The 19,941-nt window shown below is 39.0% G+C and overlaps 1 protein-coding gene across 2 annotated transcripts in view; it reads left to right on the top strand.

The window, feature by feature from the left end:
* Nucleotides 1–19,941, top strand: part of ppp1r16b (protein phosphatase 1, regulatory subunit 16B) — a 67,974-nt gene that overhangs the window by 38,780 nt on the left and 9,253 nt on the right. For both annotated transcript variants that reach the window (XM_067505286.1, XM_067505288.1), the window contains exons 3-6: nucleotides 5,095–5,165; nucleotides 13,545–13,690; nucleotides 15,154–15,257; nucleotides 19,638–19,762. In XM_067505286.1, the coding sequence (XP_067361387.1) occupies nucleotides 5,095–5,165; nucleotides 13,545–13,690; nucleotides 15,154–15,257; nucleotides 19,638–19,762 (446 nt within the window). The remainder of the gene's footprint in view (nucleotides 1–5,094; nucleotides 5,166–13,544; nucleotides 13,691–15,153; nucleotides 15,258–19,637; nucleotides 19,763–19,941) is intronic.

The raw sequence follows: 19,941 nt of genomic DNA, 5'->3' as shown, positions 1-19,941 counted from the left end.
ACAGACAGATGACCAACCTGAAAACCAGATGAACCGAAAGCGAAAGGGACAGGATTTCACTTTGAATGTCACTGTTTACAATGAGATCATGCAAAAATAATACATGTTGCTTTGAGGTTTGAATTGAAAACATACGGAATAGTGTGCAGAAACAGTCATGATCACATTTACTGGGCAAATGTTTTTTTTGATCATGGTATTATCTGTGTGCTCTTTTGCCCTTTTTTTTAATGAAATATTTTGTAGAGGGCAGCAGGATCGAATCGCACCCCACCAGGTGTGGCCCCACCCAGCCACCAAGGGCCACCCTGGTGCCGGTCACGAGCCCAGATAAAATGGAAGAGTTGTGCCAGTAAGGTCATGCAGAGTAAAAAAAACTCGATCCCTGACAGGACGAGCCGAGTGCCTTTGATCTTGACTTACACATACACAGTACCACACTCTGTCTGCGCTTATGTACACACACCGACTCCACATTGTAACTGCAGTATATTAGATTCATAAGCACTTTATTGAACACTGTTTGCTTAAATTGGTTCAGACAGAGCAAAGCTTGAATACAAAAACCAAATATTCCGTCCAGATATGAAAACATCCAACAACAAACTGCAACATAAAATATGCATTAAAAGAGCGTAGACACAAAACAGAGCAGCAGAAATGATCATAAATATTGAGAATGCTGCTGAGTGAAAGTGTGCTTTTCCCTCTAGCTGTTTACACACATCTCTCTTTACGTCACATCGTCAGATTCATCACACATCATGATTCAAATCCATTTCTTTTCAACTAAACCACTGGGGCACCCTCTCTCACAGAAAGCAATTCAGTAACAATGCATATTTCTAAGTCCACTGCCTAAAACTGATATCATGCTGTTTGGTAGCAAAATCAGGAACATATGTTAAAATTTACAATTCCCAGCTTGAAGAGCAGAGAGAGCTATCGGACTTCTGTCTCCGACAGATGCCATTAGACAACTGTCATCTTCTGATTGCTTTTCCAGTCTCAAACAACAGGACAGCTGAATGCATAGGAAAATCTACGCGCACACACACACTCACACACACGCACACACACACACACACGGGGCTGAATGAGAAATGACGTGCAAACAACCCTTTCTAATCAAAGAGCTGAATTCAGGTGTAATTGTGGCTTGATGCCAATACTGCAGTAGTGCTTCATGTAATAGAGATTAATTGCAGGTTGTTTCAGTGGGAGCAGTGACAGGTAGTGTTCTTCTAGTGCTGCCATGTTCACAGACCCAGTCTATGTCAACCTCTGGATTGTTTTCAGTACTGCAAAAATATATATATTTTTTCTATATTGAATGTAGCACAAATTAGATTATTTGTACATTTTGTGGTTGATTTTGTGTCGTGAGATGTCAGATGGATATCAATTAAAGTCGAACATCCACAAACTCATCTTCCCACTGTAGTACTGGTAATTGTTTCCCTTTCAGTCCTTCAAGCTGCCACTGTAGGTACTAGACTAATTACCACTTTTGTTCTTGTGTCTGTGGTTTTGGCTCTGTATCCTTTAAATACCTTCAATCTCTTTAACACAGCAGCTTTCACACAGATTCAGCATGGTAAAAACAATTTCTATCAAGATATATTTTGGCTACATTAGCAGATGATTACATCATAATTATGTCTCTAATGATGACCACTTTCTTCCTGAAACTGACATTTTAATCAGAAGCAGTAACAGGAAGGCTTGAGCTCATCATGCAGTATTTTGTTTTCATGTTTCTAAAAACAACTGCTGTTGTATCCAGGCTCTCTTGGAAAAAAAGATTTGCTCATAACGTTGGGCTGAACAATGAAAAGAAACAGAACTACAGGATATTATGTTTTGTACGGATCTTCAGTTACCTCCAGACTTCTCTCCATGAAAGAGGAAATTATTTCACAATAAGCTGAAGTAAATTGTAAGTTGCATTCCCAAGGTAGTGTGTAGAAATCAGCTGGTCATTTGTTCTATAGAGTTTTGTATTATACAGCCTTAGCCATGTGTGCTTTGTGAAAACCGAAGGATGATCTGGAGCAACGTAAACTTCGTAATGAAACGTTGGCCTGTTCGTCGTTTCAATGTTGTGGCTGATCGCTGTATAAAGATTCAGAAAGTGTTTTACAGAGGTCTTACAATATAGATTTTTGTAATCCAGCAGATTCCCCACCTCTCCTGCTGTGATGCTCTTCTCTGTAGCTGAGCTCTTACATCTCAGCATATGAAAGTAGGAAAAAAGGTGCCTACTTAAAAGAAATAAAAACAGTTCATGACCTCGCAAAATTCTTTATTACACATTTGGAGTTTTCTTTTTCTGTCCAGACTGACCAGATTTTCCCTATTAAATTAAAAAGCAGGAATTAAAATTAGTGTTTTAAAAAAAAAAAAAGGTAAATTGGTTTTGTAGTTGGAACTGTGGTGTGTAATTTTCAGACTTTACTGTTAATACTGACAAATGCATCCCTAGATGTGATTACATGACTCCTGAATGCATTTGTGTGTGGATTTGTCATTGTTCACCGTGTTTCACCGGTTTCTATTCTCATAAGACGACTTTGTCCTCAAAACAAATTCATCTAATTATTTCACAGACGTGGCCTTGAATACCTTAAGAAATAATGCGTGACTAATAGAGACACACTTTTACATCTTTCACTTCCATAGCCTAAAGATTTGTCAGAATTAATTTATCACTTGATTTGTTACAGCAGTGATGTTTATATTCTGTTGCAGCTTCAGTGTGTTGTCAAGCTATATAGATTTCTGTACAGCAACTCACTGAGAGTCAGAGAATGTCAGTTATGTTTTGGAAACCTTGTGCTTGATGCATCCTCCTTTTTAATAGTTTTATTTAAATGCTGTTTCAAGCCAATTTAAATCCAATTATAAGGTCCTTGGGCAACTAAACATGTCGTTTTGAAGGGCGCTTGAAGATTGTGCAACGCAAAAACACCTCTACATCTAATTACAAGACAATCACAGAGGATTCAGCTTATTTTAGCTGCAAATGTTGTGCTCGTACTGTAGTTCCTCAGAGACATGTTGTTTACAAGGTTGTACACTTTTCATGTTCAGCACACCAGTCCAAACACAGAGGAAAGCAGAGATGGTGTGTGACATTTATTGGATGAGCATGCACTGTATAGCCCTGGGTCCAATTTTCTCCGCGCTCACCATAATATTTCACTTTCTTCCTCTCTCTTGGCAGTTACAGGTGTACCAACAGTGAACCATCAGCTTGGCAGCTACAGCAGCTTATTTTGGTTGTTTATTTCTGTCTGGTGGCCTTAGATTTCAAAGACCTGTGATGTTGGAGATGCGACTGCTGCTGTTGTGATAGTACTGAAGATGGTGATTCTGACAAAGTGAAGTATCACAGTCAGATGTCACAGTAACTCTTATCAGAAGCTTAATAGAGGCCTATTGCACAGTACACAGGGTTCAGGAAGTTGTATAATAGAGTTATATTGGTGATGGCTACACTTCTACAGCCACAATGCAAAAACACTAACATTTCTACTTCTCGAGTCCTATTCCTATTAATTTTGTTGTCACGTCCCGTCTCTCTAGTGAACCCCTGCTCCCTTGTTAAAAGTTGTCACATACAAGGAAGTGCAAACTGCTCTCAATCTGGAAAAATTTCTGACAAAACACAGCAGATACAATATCTGCTCTTCATCTGCCATCGACTTCCTCATTCCAAAGGTGGTTAGAAGTTGCCCAAATCTGCATGTAGACGAAACAAACAGTCATATAGGTGAATAATCCCATGTGAGGATTACGAAGGTGTATAGGTATTTTATAAGGGTGTATTTCTACAGTACTTGGTATGTGGGTGGGACATGTCCCTACATTCTGTGTGGTGTCTTTTCAGATTCGTGTTCGCCTTCCCAGCAATTTAGTAGCAAGACCAGTAGGTCCAAATATCAGCCCCATTTGTCATTTTCTTACTGGAGAAACGTTTATGCTACAGCTGTAGCAGCAGCTGAATCCAGACTGGCACTTTCCTAATGTTCCTAATGTTTCCTGGGAAGATGAGTTACGGTTGTCTTTATTATCATTACAAATATACAGTGAAATTAATTAGAATTAGTGCAGCAATTTGCACAGTGCATTTATGATTAATATGGATAGACATTTTGACATTGTATGACCAGTAACCATGTATCAATATAGGATACAACATTTATGTTCAATTGAAGATATACATATATTTCAAGCTTATGCGAATGTGACCAGTTTTGTCATTTAACAGATGAGATGAGATAATTACTTTTTCATCTATCTTTCAGTGCTCAGCACCGTAACCTGATTTGTCCCCTATAAAGGCAGACGACAACACTGCCAAAAACGGGATAATAATGACGTGGAGATGACCCCATGTCCCCTCAGCTGCTTCCTGCTCAGAGCAGCAGGTTTAGAAGTTTTAGCAGTCACACAGCTGTCCACTGAGCAGACTGCCATAGCTGATAGTTGTCTGTATTGGGATCTGGGTGGAGGGTTTATCTGTTTGGACCATTAGGCAGACAAACTGTGTGATCCCAAGCATCATTGCGTCATCACACTATAAACACTCCCTACTATGCCTCACCCCTCACCAACCTGTCATCTATATTTCCAAGGTTGATCAAGGTCACATCCTGCCACGGCTGATAATTAGAGATATTGAAGTTCCTGCAGGGATGAATCAAATCGACACTGTACAATTAATGGATTACAGATTATTGGTGAAATCCCTGGGTAACAAATTGTTGGGGCGAGGTGCACCTGCAGGTTGTGTGAGCAATTTGGTTGTATGGAGTCTCGTCTTTTTTTACAGCAGTCTGAGCCTCTTATACTTTCTGAAATATTGATGGTAACTGAACAGCCATATCACCAAGCAGCATGTGTGGCCTTTATTGTAATTCTCAAACACAAAATAGTTTTTCATTAGAGGAAGGGAAGCTTTCAGTGATGGGAGACCTCTAAATCTGCTCTAATTGGTAAAAAAGGAAATGCAGTTATTCAGCTGTAGAATATCCAATATTTAAATAGAAAAATCAACCACTCGCCTATGTTTTTGTCTCTTTCCACCAGTTCGTTACCTGCTCAAGAACAATGTGAGTCCAGACCTCTGCAACGAAGATGGGCTCACCGCCCTGCATCAGGTAAGATTGTCCCTACCTGTGTTTGATCCTTTCTTTTCTTATTCTCTCTGAGCCAGTATTTTCCCTTGAACCTGGAGCTCCAGCAATTAGTCAGTGTCTTATATCAAAAGATGCAAAGTAGTAGTAAAAGGTCAGTCATCAGAAGTACATTAATACATATTCATTTGACACCAGGGACATCAACTAATTAAAGTTTTGGCAGTTTCAGGTGACCCATTAATAGTGACCCATCATCGTTTGAGAAATCCAGGGGACACAGATCCTGGAAATACTTTCATATACTTAAAAATACATACATAGAAAGAAATTGAGATAAAAAAAATTCTATTTCACAGTCAGTTACTGAGGGTCACAGAGGAGCCGGAGCATACACTGGTTTCCTGTGGGCTATAGGATATAAAAATAATATAATCGGGTATTTTTAAAGAAATGTTATAATGTCTCCTCCTAGGTGAAATTTACTTTTCGATTACTGTTTAAATGCAATTCAGCTATAGCTGAGATTAGCAATACGCAGTTAAATGTGTGGAAATCAAACATACATTTTGTAGCGTACAAAAAATAACATTTCAAAATTTGTCACGTGGAAAGAAGGAAATAAAAATCAGGTTTTAAATGTCAAAACATTATATTAGATATAGAATATTCAGACTGTATAAATATTGTTTTTTGAGAGGTGATTGACCTGCCCTTTCAAATGTTGTGTATTCTAAAAAATTTCTATAGATATTCCACATGTTTGTTCCATGTTTTTCCCCTGGAAACCTTTAGAAGTACTATGCTTTTCCTGTGACCTTCACTATTTCAGTTTTTGTTCAAATCTAATTAAGTCATTTCCTGGTTTGATTGTTTAGCAAGACCAGGAATTAAAAGGCAGAAGAGACAGTTGAGGGTTTCAGACACTGTAAAAAACAAAACAACAACTTTATAACAAGGAAATTAATTTAGTGTTAAGAAAATTAGTCCAGTTTGATGTAGGACATTGATAGGAGATCCAGCCTGTTTTTTACTAATTAGAGCCATTGCTACCATGACAAGAAAGATCTCTCCTCCATTTTTAACTTAAAACTGCTCAGTTCTGCTCAGTTGCCTGATTAAGTAATGGTCCATTGTGTATCTCATTTGTTCACAAATCACCCGATCTTTTAAGTTTTGTCCTTCACTCTGCTCCCTTGCATTGAGCTTGTTGTCTCTGTGCTGGAGCTCAGCCCATTTTGTAATAGACAAAATTAGTCTGTAGTCTTAAAATCAAATCCAATCACACTCACACTGTTATCTGATCTGAACTGAACTTTAAAAGATTCTTCCAGACACAACAGTCAGATAGGATGTGATGTCTCGGTAACTGTTTAGCACTACTCTGTAGTCCATAAAGCTGCTGCAGTTGCTGGTTGTACTGGCTAAACTGGTAAAGGTAGGAGAAAAACAGCTTAACCTGTAAACGCAATCAAACAAAGCATTTTGAGCACTGAGATGAATGAGCTGTTTGATCCCTAAACCAAGGTTTGCACAAAATGTTTAGCAGCAGAGAAGGAGTTTTCTTATCTAAAGCTGGCATTGCTTTCTTAAAAAATGTGGTGCTCATCTTTATCTTCTGTCCTGCCTTCTCTCTCCTTGTGTCACTCTCCACAGCTGTAGTATACCTCAAAAGCTCCGTCCTCTCTGATTTGCCTGTTTACCTATGCCACAGTGAACACGGCCATCTCTCTTTTCCTCTCAGCTGCTCAAAGCCTAATATTCAGGGTCCCGCTGGGAGGTGGAGAAATGAACAGGAGGATGAGAAAATTGCAGTCAATCAGTCACCACCAATGTGGCTGGTGTTTTTAAAAGCCATTGGCTGCTGGCTGCCAAGAGATCAGATTGACCTTTCGGCTAGGAATGTGTATGTACCCGATAATCTGCTATTTGGACGGGACAGCCTGCGCAGTGCCTTCAAGATGAGATCTTGTGGTACAATTGCACAAATAGTACCAAGCCACCCAGGCGGATGGAAACATAATGCAGAAACACACATGAGGAATACAACCATATAGTGTTCACACAAACACTGGCCTGTTGGCAGAAGCTAGATTATAGACAGGCAGAAAGACACACACACATTATTTGGCAGAGGAAGATATAAAAGGAAGAAAAGTGGTGGTGATGTTTCTCTAAATGAGATGTCATACCTATCTAGAGTTGGCTTCACCCCTCTGATATGAGACATTAATCAATAGATAGCTTGTAGGAGCAATGTATCTGCCAGAACACACACACACACACACACACACACACACACACACACACACACACACACACAGTTATGTTTACAATGTCAGCACCTTGATAGCTTAAGCTCTGTTATTCAGATTACATTAGGATGGTGTGAAGGCCTTTTGTTTATTGACAAAGCCATGTGTGTGTATGTGTGTGTTTTAGTATGAATGTGTGTAAAACTAGATTCACTTTTACAAGTGTGCCCACTTCACAGAATGATTGCCACCTCCAACACCCCGGCCAAACCACTAGGATTAGAACAACTCTCATTCTTCACGTAATTACTACTGTCTATGTTTGTCTTTACAGCTGAGTGCAACACATTTGTTCGTCCTAGTTAGTTTTATGTTTTGTTATTCAAGTAGGTATTAAAGAAATAGTCTGACAGTTTAAAAAATAGGCTTATTTAAATAACAAATTATTGTTTTAATCTTAAACACTTTCTGGATCATATTTCCTTTTCTCACCTACATTTATAGCCACAACACTACACCTTTGCAGCCCCTTGCATTGGTACATTTTTCTTTGTTTTCTGCAAAAATAATAACTCTTTACCCCCAATCGAACACAAAATGATGGCAGTGCCTCCTGGACCAGCGCTTAGTAGTGCAGCAATTTTGGCATAGTAGGCAGCAGAGCATTATGTTTCTGCATGATTCAGTCTGGTATTCAGTATAATAATACATCCTTGGTTCATTTAGGCGAACAAGGTGTTTGCCATCCCAGCAATTGGTCAGGGATGGCAAAATTTGGGCCAGCCCCCCCCCCCCCCAAAAAAAAATGTTAACCTATAAAAGTGTCTCTGCACCAGGCATGCACACTTTGGAAAGGTAGGTTAAACTTTATTTGCTCCCTAGTTATTTAAGTTGTGTGTGTGTTGTACACCTAAGAAAGCAGTGCACAGGGTTTGTTTAGCCTGAGGAGCTGTATTAGGAATTATTATTAGGAAAATACAGTAGCTCTGTCATGACTCTGCTTTAAAGAATATGGCACCAAGTAATTAAAGATTTTCTGCAGACCTGTTGGGTGCATTCTTAGTATATGAATCTGCTTAATGCCCACATATTGCATCATTCATTCTTTAATATTGACGCTTGCTTTACATTGCAAAAGGCATATTGGTTTATATGTATTTTATGTATATGGTATATAAACCGTAGGGCAGCATAAATACTGTATATTTCACCTAGAGCTGTAGAAATGCTTGCATCAGTCCTGCATGTTGGTAACAGGAACAATACATTTTGTTTAGGCAGTGATGTATTATAGTGGATGTGTTGTACTCAGGGACGTTTTTTGTAGAGGAAAACATTACCTGCTGATGTTTCCAAACACGCCTGCCTCATTTGGTCGAGTCTCGGCTGTTCTCTCACTCAGAGCTTTTGTGTTTCCGTTCAGGACCTCTGTCCGTTCGAATGGGTACGATGACCCAGGGCATAAACAGACTGCTGGACACATATTTAAAAACACTTACTTCACTGATTCAGCCAATTAAATATTTATGCACAGATGAATGAGGTGGGCTTTTAACTTGTGCTGTAGTGTTCATCTGCAGGATTTGATTGTGTTGAAGCTGTGAGTCTGCTTTCCTGTGTGGGTCCAGACTTTTAATCTGTGATTCGGGTCTTGATTACTTAAGGCTTTGAGGACCTACCACACTTTCTTACACACGGCTCCCCAAATCCATTAATAACCAGAAAAATGTCACTCTCTTGATGCCTTGTTAAATAGAATCTCAAAGAGAGTGACAGGAGAGATGGAAAAAGGAAGGAAATGACCTGCAACAGTGGTTTAAATTGTGATAGAGCCCAGAAATGATCAATAAAAGGGAACACTCCATACCCACTGATGTCACAGCCTAGATTACATTTCTTTAGTTTTCTAGGACTTATTCTCACCAGCTGAACTTTGCATCTCGAGTTTCTTGAGTCACTTGCATGCATCCTTTAGTTGTTTTACAGCCCCTTTTAACATTTAACCTCCTGCAGTCTCACCTATGCTGTCAGCCACCTCGTCCTGCCCACTTTAACCTTTCAGTATTTCAGTGTGCCAACTTTCCCTAATGACAGCCCTGTTAGCACTAGTACTGATCAAATTTCAGACCATTCAGGCAGAATCTAAGCCTTACTTCCTTGTCATTTTGCTCCTTAGCACCAACCACAGTGCTCTCAGCCCACTGATGGATCTAGGCAAGACAGTTGCTGTTTTCCATCCATTCTAGCATAATCTGGGCCTTTGTATGAGCCACACTCCCATACTTGTGTAAATACTTTTCATGAAAGGCACATTATTTCCTTGGTCGCTTCATTGTCATGTTGCCAATACATGAGGGTGGAGCTGGTATACAATAGACCTACAGAGTTGGGAGTTTAGATTAATGTCTCATTAACTCGTTGGCACAACTATGTTTTTTTTTTTTTCCCCAGAAGAAAAGATAAGAGATTAGCATAGCAGTCAGCAGGTTGGCTGGAGTGTTGATTTTATTCATAAAGAGGTTAGAAGATTAGCCTGGTTTTTATGACAACATCTGTCATGCCAGTGCTCCAGGCTGGAGCTCCAGATGTGAGCTAATCCATCAGAGGATCTGACGTCTCTGACAAATTTGTTTGAGAGCCTTGTTGTTTTATCAGGATGCTCATTTTCCTAAATTATATCCTTTGAGCTTAGCTTGTCAATTACCAGATACCGAAAGAAAACTAAACCCATAACTAGCTCTCTGAATTTCTATATCCATGTAACAAGATGTACAGTTTGCCAGTTAAATGTGCTTGTATGTGCGCACACACACACAGTAAAATTGTGAAACACATGACTCATGCACTGCAGTCTTTTTCTCTGAATCTTTCTTTTCAACTCTTCATTGAAATCGGAAGTAGTTGTCACAAATAAAGTACCCTTTAAAGAGTACTACTTCTGCTTTTGGCAGCTTTAGAAAAATGCCACTTCATTGTTTCTTGCCCACTCCCACAGCCTGTTTATCTAAAAAAATGGACACAGCAGATTATTTTTTTTCACATCAGGTTAAATAGAGAGGTCTTCTGAAAATATTAGCATAAAAAAAAAGAGGAACCTCTAAGTCAAGGATGACCAACTCTAATCCTCCAGAGCTCCAGTTCTGTTTATTTTCCAGCTACTTCTGCACTACCCACTGCTAATTACCTGGTTCAGGTGGGTTCAAACTGTCAGAAGTTCATAGCTGTGGCTCTCGAGGACTGGAGCTTGATGTCCATGAGGATGTCCTGACTATTGAATCATTAGTAGATTTTATGAGTTTTTAAAGTTTTAATCAAAAAGGATAACAACTTAGAATTAAGAAACTGGTTTAAAGGATTTAAAATGTAATGTGTATCTGTCATTGATCTAGTGCATGTATGTGTATCATGCTGTAATGAGGAAGTATGGAGGAGGCCGAGCAGACAGAAAAAGGGAAGTAACTGAAATTAAATAGACCATCATATGTCACAGCATAGATCATAGCAATTAACATATGTGGTACATAAAAAATGCATGGCCTGACATGACCAAAAGTTGCTAGGATTGGATAAAATTACAGTTGCATAGGTCTCACTGGGCTTCATTAGGGATGTTGCTGGTGTCAGCAGGAGCAGATACAGGTCCACTTCAACTCGAGGGAGGGGAAAATAAAATGCCAAAAGTTATGCATGGAGATGAACAGGGAAAAGTTTAGCACTATCAAATGCTGCAACACAAACGGCGTCTCAAAGCATCTCACAGACAGACGTCCAGAGCTGTACAAAGAATTCAAGGTGAGAGCGTTTCATTTGTCAACTTGTTTAATTTTACTTCATCTGCATGGGGAAGATGTAAAGTCCACAAACACACACACTGAGCCAACCAAGCTTTTCAGAGGCACAGGAAATCAGATGCCATTTCACATTAAGACACTTGATCGTAACAGTAAAGCTTTGTATTGTAGATTTTTATCATTTAAAATACTTTTACTGTTAGCTTTTGCATTTTCTAAAGAAAGCCCATAAAATACAGTTTAAGGCAAGGAAACCTTTACTTTAATATCAACATGGGTTGCTTTAAAGTAGCTTCGCCTTATTGATGTTAAACCCTAATATTGGTTATTTGAGAATTTTAGTGCATCAGCTTAATCAGCCAAGGCATGTTTGGCCAAAAGATTCACACATGGATGCAAAAACATTTAAAATCTTTCCACCTCAAATGTCAGTCACCGGATGCGTTGTCAGCTACTTGTGTTTTCTAGTCAGTGTTTGTTTGCTCAGCATATATTTTACCTTCTCTCAGTTGCCGCGATCTACATTCTGAATCTGTGCAGTAATTTCATTTCCTCTAGTGCTAATTTATGTACTCAGTCACGCTCCTGTCAGAGCCACCTTATCTGAATAACCTTTGTAGCCACTGCGACATAACTCCAGAAATGTAATAGTCTTTTTTTGTTGTTGTTTTTAAACCATCAAATGTTTTTCAAAGAGATAAAAATTGGAGTTAAAAGCATGGTCAAAGTTTTTCTATGATCATCTTTAATACAAGATAGATCTGTATATATTATAGATCTATCTGTAATTTTAAGATCTTAATTATTCTAATAAGTCTGTTTTTGCATTTCCCAAAGTGACTTTTGCCTGTCTTCTAATCCCCCTGGCATTTTCATCCTTAGTTTGTTCTTCTCTGTTTTGCTGTCTGACTTGCTCTCACTGTCACTCTGAGATGCCAGAAACCTCTAGAGATTGAGATTCACCTCATACTTTATGTAAATCCTGTGACAAACAGAAAACTTAGAAAGGTGAAAAGTTATTTTTCAGACAAGCATTTTATTCTCAGCATCTCTAAAACAATGTGTGCTCCCCACCCCACCCCACCTCTTCATCTCAAACAACATAAAATCTACCTGCTGCTGATAATGTTGTGGATCAGAGGTCAGCATTGGAAAAATGGAATGCTGTCACGATTGACAGGTGTCAGAACAAACTCTGTCTTTTGCCTTGCTGCAGACCGCATCCATCCTTTTAATGTGGCTGATCTGCGTATGTTTCCTCAGCACAGGTCCGATAATATTCTTTTGAAAATGCAAATAGTGGCTCCTCATGAAAGTCAACATACTGCTGTTAAGAAGGTTCAGATGAAACCAAAAAGGATTTCTGTGACAGTCCTGCTTAAAACTTGCTGTATAGCCGCGGCGTGAACCACATTCAAACCCACAGCTTTACCAACACAAATGACACCATAGACTTCGAAATGCAGCTTTTGTTCTGAATCCTTGACATTTCAGATTAAAGCTGTTCCCTTTTACTGTGACAAAGTAATCCTATTCTCTAACTTTATGTCTGTCCCTTGCAGTCTCTCTATTTTCCTCTCACATCTTCAGCTTTGTTCAGCAGCATGGCACTGACACACTCACACCAATTATGTCTGATGGAAAAACTGCTGTTGGAGACAGCAGTTTGTTTGGAGCGTGGTTTTCATGGAAAATTCTCCTTCCTCCCCACCTTATAGTCACACCCAGTTAAACACAGAAAATACACTCTGCCTCTTTGTCTTTGTCTCGTTGTGCATGCGGATGGGTCTGAGTTATGAGTGCCTTTCCAGTTTTGTCACGGATCCAGGGAACAGCCCACACAATGGCTGAGATGTCGGCCTAAGTGTGTCCAGATTGGATTAGTGTTTTCAGTTTTACACTCTGCAGTATGCTTTTAAAGGACTTCGTTTGCGATATGGTTTTGACATTCTTATCAGACTTCTTGTTTGTCTGATTCCAGCTTTTTTTGCAGTGATTACTGTGCTGATGTAGAAATCATTAGTGCAACAGAGCAGAGTTTGTTTCTGTAGTCAACATTTCACCTGATAATCAAGTTCAAACTGTTAAGTCCTTCATGTCTTTCTTTAGTGCTTACTTTTGATACAACCCCACTTTACTTAGATTACCTTTTCACTTCCCTTATCTTACTCACCCTTACTTTCCCCACTCCCACCTCTTTCCATATTTGTCCTTCTTTCCACATTTTATTCATCACTCCCAATTCTTTACTGTCTCTCTTGCACTGTTATTATATATAGTGTCCGCAAGTATTACACTATAAAAAATGTACACACATTTCTTCTATTGTCTTCTCACCTGGCACTGTCTCCATGCAGTGTTGTATCGATAACTACGAGGAGATGGTGAAGATCCTGCTGGACCGAGGAGCCAGTGTCAATGCTCAGGACAACGAGCTGTGGACTCCGCTTCATGCTGCTGCAACCTGTGGCCACGCAGGGCTGGTGAAGATACTCATTGCACAGTAAGTCATAAATAAACACCGATCATCAGAGGAAGTTAATACATCAAAAGCAGTCATGTGCAGCTGTATTAGAGAGTTGAAGTTAGTTTGTATTTGATGATTCGAGTCCATCTGATAGTCAAATTAGAGATTTTCCAAATGAAAACACTTTAAAACACACATAAATGCATAAATGCAACCACTCTTCCCATTAGACCACATTAGGCAATTTAGAAGAATCCTTGAATTATGTTTTTATTGAGGTATGGGCAAGACAAGAGTTTGTCTTGCTTCTTGTCTGTTTTTCTCCGATCCAAAAACCAACAGGAGGATGCAACTTATAAAAGCTGAAATTAATGGAAGTAATTCAAATGCCAAACCAGCACTAATTGCAGTAAGTAGAAAAACTTAAAAACAGAATGGAAGCACTTCTTGAGAAATGTCATCCTCTATTTTATTTTTTTCCAGCTGTGACAGAAACATTGGACATATCACGCCTGTGAGATATGTTTCAATCAAAATCACAATATTATTCAGATGTGGGTTTCTTTTACCTATATACATTACTTCATGACATTGGGAATGTTGTCGTAGTCGTATATAAAGAAAGAAAACAGTGACTTATGATCGTACTGTTTCATCATGATACGGTGAAGATTACCTTATTGTCAAATGCTGACTGACAGATGCGCAGATCAAGTTATTAATAGCAGTCTTTGATACGCAAATCTAATTCATAATTCACTAACTCTGACCAGAGGCAAAAATGTCGCCTTCATATTTTACACCTGAACACATGGTAAAAGAATAGAGTAATGCGATCTCATCCATTGTAGAAATATTTAATTTGTACTTGGATTTAATTAGAATTTAATTAGATTCTCTGACATAACAGGAAGACACGTGTGCACACACAGAGACATGCCCAGATGGAGACAAATGAATAGTCTGTATGTCAACACACGCTGTTTCTATCTGTAGACCTGCAGAGTTGAATTAAAAACTGAAACACGCAGACACATGTGCTATCTGTTGACATGCAGAACTTGACAAACCCCTCATCATATCACCCAGACTCATTATCCGCAGTGATTAAAAACTGCTGAATAATGCAGGACAACTTGTTCTGGACTGAAAGAATGTAATTAGTATCATCCATTAGAGCTTTAACCGAGATTTACTTTGTCTTTCCTGTCCGGGACTTTGAGCTTTGTGGGATATCACAACTGAAATGCAGACTGTTTTTACTATGATGCTTAAAAACATTGCTAATGTAAGAAGGGGAAATTAAACAGAAAATTAGATATAGCAAGGCAGTTATTTTTACCCTCAAGTGCACTTGGATCACAGCTGGTGTCTTAAAGTATAATGTATTAAACAACTCTTCCTCTTACAGTCCTCCGGTTATCTATGGATATTGTGCATTTAGAAGAAGGATTAATATTTCAGATTTGTTTCATTATTTATCTGCTCATCCCCCACAGTGGTGCTGATCTGCTGGCTGTAAACTCTGATGGGAACATGCCCTACGACCTATGTGAAGATGACCCAACACTGGACATCATTGAGACCGCGATGGCCAACAGAGGTAGAGTTTAAAACACACAATCAGAATCTTTAGGTTGTAGTTCTGTTGATAAGCAAATTTTTTGATTACTTGAAAATGTTTTCTGTCTCACAGTGTCTGCAGACAGGCTGCTTCTCTGCATACCATGTCTATAGCACTGGGACTGTGTCTACTTTCTTTAATATGCTACAGTTAAAGCCAACTTTACCTCTAGCATTACAACAAGCTCTATAATCATTACAGTTCTCATACACTGTTTTTGTGAAGCTCCGTGTTACGCTGTTATGAGACTGATCCAGTACAAGCTTAATAACTTGTACTACTCCTGGCACATATGATTTTTAAATCAATAACAGCTACTTTACCACTTAAAAAGTTAGTAATTTGTTGAATCAATGAGTGCTTGATTTTAGATGTATGCTGCCAAAAGCATGTTTCTTATTTCTAGCTGGAGGACAATTAATGCTCTCTTGTTGACCCCTAAAGACTTTCCTTCCTTGTACAGCACAATGTGTAGTTACCCTAAGAATTGCAGCAGGATATAAAAGTATTTACAGCTGCCAGAAACTTCAAAGTATTTTAACCGCAGGAACAGTTTGCTGAGGAAGATGACAGCAGGGTTGTGACCTCTGAAAGCATTTAGTTTCCCACACAGCTTTGAGAAATTGTCAGTGGTCTTACTCCTGATGTGATGCAGAGTGCATTACTGTATATTCATGGTGTGTCACTGTACACAGCTACAGTTTGTGTGACAGGACTGAGGAGTTCAGCGGAGATCAGTGATGGAGGGAAAACTCCCTGTTCCTGTCTGAGAGAGAGGCTGAAACAAAGAGTAAGGGTGACAGACAGCTTTATTTAAACTCAGCCTTCGTAACATAAGCTCGTTTTGTTTCGTAGTAAACTGTTACATCTATGTGCAGGCGTCTGTGTGCACAGTTGGCAACAAAGCAGCAAAATGTGTGCTTGCGGGGGCTTCGAGTTCAGACAAATGCTGCAATATGAGTGCCCAGATTGGCTGCTAAAACGTGACTGGTTTTGGGAAATTATTTACTTTCTGGGGAATTATAAAGTCACAGTTTTATTGGATGCTGTAGCCCAGTATCACAAATTGCAATGATTACATCCTACGACACCCTTAGACCTGAGACGCTCCAGTTAGATAAGACGCAACTAGCCCAAAAACGGTCCCATCCATCCATTATTTTTAACCACTTATCCTGTCTACGGTCACGGTGACTGAAGCCTATCCCAGCTATTATAGGATGAGAGGCAGGATATACCCTGGACAGGTCACCAGTCTCTTTCAGGGCCAACGCAGAGAGACATAACAGACAACCATTCACAATCACACCTACGGGCAGGGAGGCAAACAAGCTACCTAAAACTGCAAAATGAGTTTTTTTTTTTTTTTTTTTTATAAATTCAAATACTTTACGTAAGTTGCATGGAAAATAAACAGACATTTGCTCCAGATTAGCAGTTGTCATAATTTGTGTGTGAGGCTTTGTGTTGCTGTTGTTTTGTGTACAGTACAGCTAGAGAACATCAGCCAGCAAGAAGTTTGAAAAATACTGAAATTTAAGGTGCCCTTCAGCATTAATTCAATTCAATTCAACTTTATTTATATAGCGCCAATTTACAACAAAGTCATCTCAAGGCACTTTACAGAATAAAGTCCAGACTACACAAGTATTTACTTGTGTAGTTACATTACAATAACTCCCACATGCTTCAGTGGAGTTGCTCAGTGGTAAACAGCTTAAGACAGTGTGGAAGTATGGTGGTGCTGGAGTGAATCATATTTGCTCAGTTATTTCTCTGGATTATTAAAGGTTACAATATTCCAGGTATAAGTATTGTACTGTAAACAAGTGCAGGGTTAGTTTTGATTGTCTGAACAGTGCAAATAGTGCACATGACATCCGTTGTGTGGGTTGCATCCTGGATGAGACAATATTGGAAACCAACCCACAGTGAGGGAGGGTGGGGGCTCTGAGAGGGGAAACTGAGTCAAAATTAGCTTTCTCAGTTTAACTTCTCTCTCCAGCTGCAGACACCCATACAGTAGGTGAGAAGAATGATTTTATGACATTAATCCGATCAAATAGCGAGTGGCTTCGCTAATTGCTCCCGTAATGTACTCAGCACTGTACGCTGGAGACACCCCAGGAACCAACACAGGCTCCCTCTCACACACAAGCAGCACTTGATATACAGCATCGACTGATCTCACTCTTCCTTGATCCTCCCCCTGTAGAGCCCAGTTCATCTGTGATGAGCTGCAGTGATGAGGGGAAAAGGTCTACCTGGAATTGAACCAGTGAAATTACATGAGGGATGCAGACTAGACAAACCAAACAGCTGCACAAATTACATAGCTAATGTAATTATTATTTGTTAAATATCCTCCGTCAAATTCCCATCACAATGGAAGATGATTAAGGGATGTAGGGTGGAAAAAATCACAGACTGGTGGCAAGCGCTGACATTACTAAGAACAACATCAGAACTTGTAATAGTCGATTGATAATTCAAGTAATTCGCAAACATTTGCTGTTCGAATGTGAGGATTTTCTGCATTACTCTGTTTAATTTAACGGTCAGTCAGGTAAAACAGCACGTGTGTTTGGAGGGAAGTAATATGTTATGTTAGAAGCGATGTTAGCTTATTTATCTTTCTGCAGATCTCCTCAGACTACACTTATTAACTTTGACCTGCAGCTGAAGAGTTTGTCCAGAGAGCTTCTTCTTTTTATTTCATCTGATTTAAACCATTGTAACATTATAAAGTAAATGTGTTGGACATTTTACAGTACAACCCAAATACACATACATACACAGTTTAATCACTCATGAGACTAGTGACTAGTTTTAGTTTGATTTGAGTTTACTGCTTTCTTTTAATGCGCATCAGCGTCTGCTTGAGAAACAATGAGAGAAAATGGAAAGGAAGTTATAGGAAATTACACATTTTATAAGATGAAACCGAGGCCACTACATCTTAATGTAAGGCTTTACTGTATATTTAAAGAGGAACATCTGGACGACTTTTTAGCTCTAAAGTGTGCTATACCAGACATCCAGTTTTATAAGGTGGATATAATTTATTATTTTCACTGGTTTAACTCCATGGACCCTGTTTGTTCTTTGTCTTATGGTGCTTTTCCAGCTATGTGGCACATCACTGCAGCAAATTATGACAGAATCAAGGCACATGAAGTTTGTGACACCACCAACATAGACAGAGACACAGGAGAAAATAGTAGCTCGAGGGATGCATTTCACTTTGTTGACATACAGGATTGTCATCATTCTTATTCCAGCCTTTAAAATGCCTCCAGCTGTGATTTTGAATTCAGAGAGAAATGCCAGTTTACCTTTTTTTTTTTTTTTTTTTTAAGTGCCTCCATCACAGCCATTGTCCACATCTAAGACAAAAGTGTTGCACTGAAACAGAACTTTGACATTAAAATGGGAGGCTGCCGAGTTTAATTGGATAGATTTGCCTTTAGCTTGACTTGGCCAGGTTTAATTTATAAAGTAAGGTCATGAGGCTCATGCAGTAAAACATGCTGCTGCTAGTCTTCTCAGGTTTCTTTAGAATTTCCACGCTCCACCAATAAAAGGCTACTTTGTCTCATTTTTAAATTGCTTATTGAGCAATACACTTATTTACTACTCCTGTATGTTTCACATTCAAATGTTTTTTTTAATAAAAGAAATGTATATTCTATATTCTTTAATATTACTTTTCTGAACCTCATGCACCTCACACAGCTTACAGTAACTCACATTTAGTCATAATGACCATTTTCATTTCTTTAAATTTGCTGGACAAAACAGTGCATTACTGTTGAGCTGTGGGAGGATGGGTTCTTTACTGATGTGTGGAGGTCACAGTATTGAGTCCTACTTGGCTGCAGAGGGATGGATTAAAGGAGGAATTTATTGGTTGTGACAGAATCACCTGAGCTTCAACTGGGCCAAACACCACAAAACTCCTTGCCAAAAGAGGGACGAAAGGTCTGCATGAGAGTAAACTTCTATTTGGCACCCAGACAAAATAAATGTATGCATTTCTCTATTTAAAAGAAGCATGCCCTTTTTTTAAAATGGAAAAAAAAGTTGAACTTAATCAAATTGTTTCCTGTAACTTAACATTGTTTTCATTTTACTCTGAATTAATTGTCTAATGTTGCCCATTATAAGTCACTGCTGCACAACAAAATATTCTACTGCTTCCACATGAAAACTGTATCGCTTTTTTTTTATTTTTATTTTTTTATCTGGACCATTGGTATGTAGGACGCAGTTTTGTATTAGACCAATAATGGACAAAATTGTCCACTATGAATAACATTCCTCTTCGTGTGTGTGTGTGTGTGTGTTTTTGAATGACAGGCATCACTCAGGAGATGATTAATGAGACGCGTGCGTCGACTGAGATGAGGATGCTGGGAGAGATTCAGGAACTGTTAAGACTGGGAGAGGAGGTCAACCAGCAGGACTCTCAGGGAGCTACGCTGGTAGGAGACAGAGCTCTGTGTGTGTTTGTGTGTCCAACCAACTCAGAAGTGTGAGCAGCACTTGTAAGAGTAAATTGATACTATTCCCAAATCTGTTTTTGGAAAATGCTACTCAGATCATGAGATCATATTTTGGACCCACCTTATTAGAAACGGCGTTTAAATCTTGTTGTTAAAAG

This window comes from Channa argus, chromosome 5 (genome assembly GCF_033026475.1).
Source record: "Channa argus isolate prfri chromosome 5, Channa argus male v1.0, whole genome shotgun sequence".
Classification (NCBI taxonomy): Eukaryota; Metazoa; Chordata; class Actinopteri; order Anabantiformes; family Channidae; genus Channa; species Channa argus.
The sequence above is the reverse complement of the archived record's forward strand: the minus strand, read 5'-3'. Positions and strand labels throughout refer to the sequence as shown.